A 2,126-nucleotide genomic window follows, 5' to 3' on the forward strand; every position below is an offset into this window, starting at 1 on the left:
CACCAGTAATCTCCCGGCCCAGTCTTACTACCTGGTCGCCAGTAATCTCCCGGCCCAGTCACACTACCTGGTCGCCAGTAATCTCCCGGCCCAGTCTCACTACCCTGTCACCAGTAATCTCCCGGCCCAGTCTCACTACCCTGTCACCAGTAATCTCCAAGCACAGTCTCACTACCCTGTCACCAGTAATCTCCCGGCCCAGTCACACTACCTGGTCGCCAGTAATCTCCCGGCCCAGTCTCACTACCCTGTCACCAGTAATCTCCCGGCCCAGTCACACTACCTGGTCGCCAGTAATCTCCCGGCCCAGTCTCACTACCCTGTCACCAGTAATCTCCCGGCCCAGTTTCACTACCCTGTCACCAGTAATCTCCAAGCACAGTCTCACTACCCAGTCACCAGTAATCTCCCGGCCCAGTCACACTACCTGGTCGCCAGTAATCTCAAAGCTCAGTCTCACTACCCTGTCACTAGTTATCTCCCGGCCCAGTCTCACTACCCTGTCACCAGTAATCTCCAGGCCAAGAACTCGCTACCTGGTCCCTTACACTTTCCCAACCAAGTCTCACTACCTGGTCACCAGTAACCAAGAGTCAACACTATCTACAATATGTACAAACAATATCAGACAACTAGTAAGTATATAGAATTTGGTATCGATCCACTTCAAATATAGATACGGTTGTAACCAGTGTTATAAAATAACATAGAATAGGAATTGTCTACTTTCTTAGGTTTCTATACACCTATCACTCTGTTGTAAACAGTTACCTTATGTTTTCGTTGTACATTATTATGATTTAAAGATTAAAAAAAAAGAAGATAAGAAGAATATCATCTTTTGTTTATTACAAAAATATTCGATACTTGCTTATTCTAAATGTACACCGTTTACAATGTTTTAAGCGATAATGTCGCATATCAGTTGATGTTAGATATAAAACGTTCATTTGTTTCAAGTTGGTATAACAATTTGTCAAATTATGTGTATTTCCTATGTAACCTAAATATCACGCGATCAGCTCGCGTTTGTGTCTGTTATTGTAAACATTAATAGAGCTGACAGATCCGGATGGGGTTGTCAGTATGATCAATGACCACAAACTTGTCACCATTTATAGATATTGCCCATGGATTTCTAATTCCGTCAGATGGCGTCAGCAGTTCCCTAACGTGTGTCCCGTCCCCAGACATCTGTACGACGTTGTATGAACTATTACCACACACGTAGATGTTTCCCTCCCTGTCTACGTCTATTCCCCTCGGATACCTCACGACGCCGACCTTCATCACGTCCGTGTGACGTTTGTCAGCCGACAGTCTGGACACCACGACGTTTCCCGGGGGGCCGTTACAGATACTGACGAGTGTGTCTCCCTTTAGTGGGTCATGTGTGAGTGAGTAACAGGTACTGTTATACTGATGTAACAAGTCAGCCACGCCGTCCTGGGTTACACTGTATACTCCTCCGTCACCTGTACCCACGATAAACCTCCCGTCTGTATGTGTTATACCATAGCAGGCCTTACCGTTTGACATCCTGATTTCAGACGACAGGGAGAGTTTGGATGCCTCGACTTTCACGACATGTATACCACCAGGATTGTCGACAGCGACCGCCACAGTGTTGTTGTCTACCAGACACAGATCATTGGGACTTCCTCGAATGGTCAACTCGTCCAGGAACTGTCCTTTGTCTGTAAACAGCTTTAGCTTGTTGTTGCTGACATCACTTACCACTATTTGATCACATGGGAGATACAAAACACCACCAGCACAGCAATCCTTTTTATCTGAGTGAGTTTTTATAGTGAACTTTCCAATTTCCTTCACTTTACTTTCTAACAAGTGTGGTACAAGATCACAATGATTGCCAGGGAAACGTCGTGGTTCTTTCCCGATGACGATCTTCCCCATTGCGTCAACATCAAGGTTACCGAGTCCACTAACAACCTGATGTTTAATGTTGACGGACATGTACGAGTTTCTCATCTCCGTTATCAGGGCCTTACACGACTCCACCTCTGCCTGTCCTCTCTGGTACAACACTATCGTCTCAATGTGGTCATTTCTCTCTACGGCGGTAACGGACGACTTCATGGTATTCAGCCGGTTACTTCATCTTT

General features: G+C 45.8%; 1 protein-coding gene across 1 annotated transcript; it reads right to left on the reverse strand.

Annotated features, from left to right (window-relative positions):
- Nucleotides 1-1,050: 1,050 nt before the first annotated feature.
- Nucleotides 1,051-2,100, reverse strand: LOC117320072. The gene has a single exon (XM_033874758.1). The coding sequence runs from the start codon at nucleotides 2,098-2,100 to the stop codon at nucleotides 1,051-1,053; it is 1,050 nt and encodes a 349-aa protein (XP_033730649.1).
- Nucleotides 2,101-2,126: the final 26 nt, after the last annotated feature.

This window comes from Pecten maximus, unplaced genomic scaffold (assembly GCF_902652985.1).
Source record: "Pecten maximus unplaced genomic scaffold, xPecMax1.1, whole genome shotgun sequence".
Lineage (NCBI taxonomy): Eukaryota > Metazoa > Mollusca > Bivalvia > Pectinida > Pectinidae > Pecten > Pecten maximus.

Excerpts from the sequence above, each read along its gene's own strand:
- LOC117320072 (XM_033874758.1), bottom strand. The coding sequence starts at position 2,100 with ATGAAGTCGTCCGTTACCGCCGTAGAGAGAAATGACCACATTGAGACG.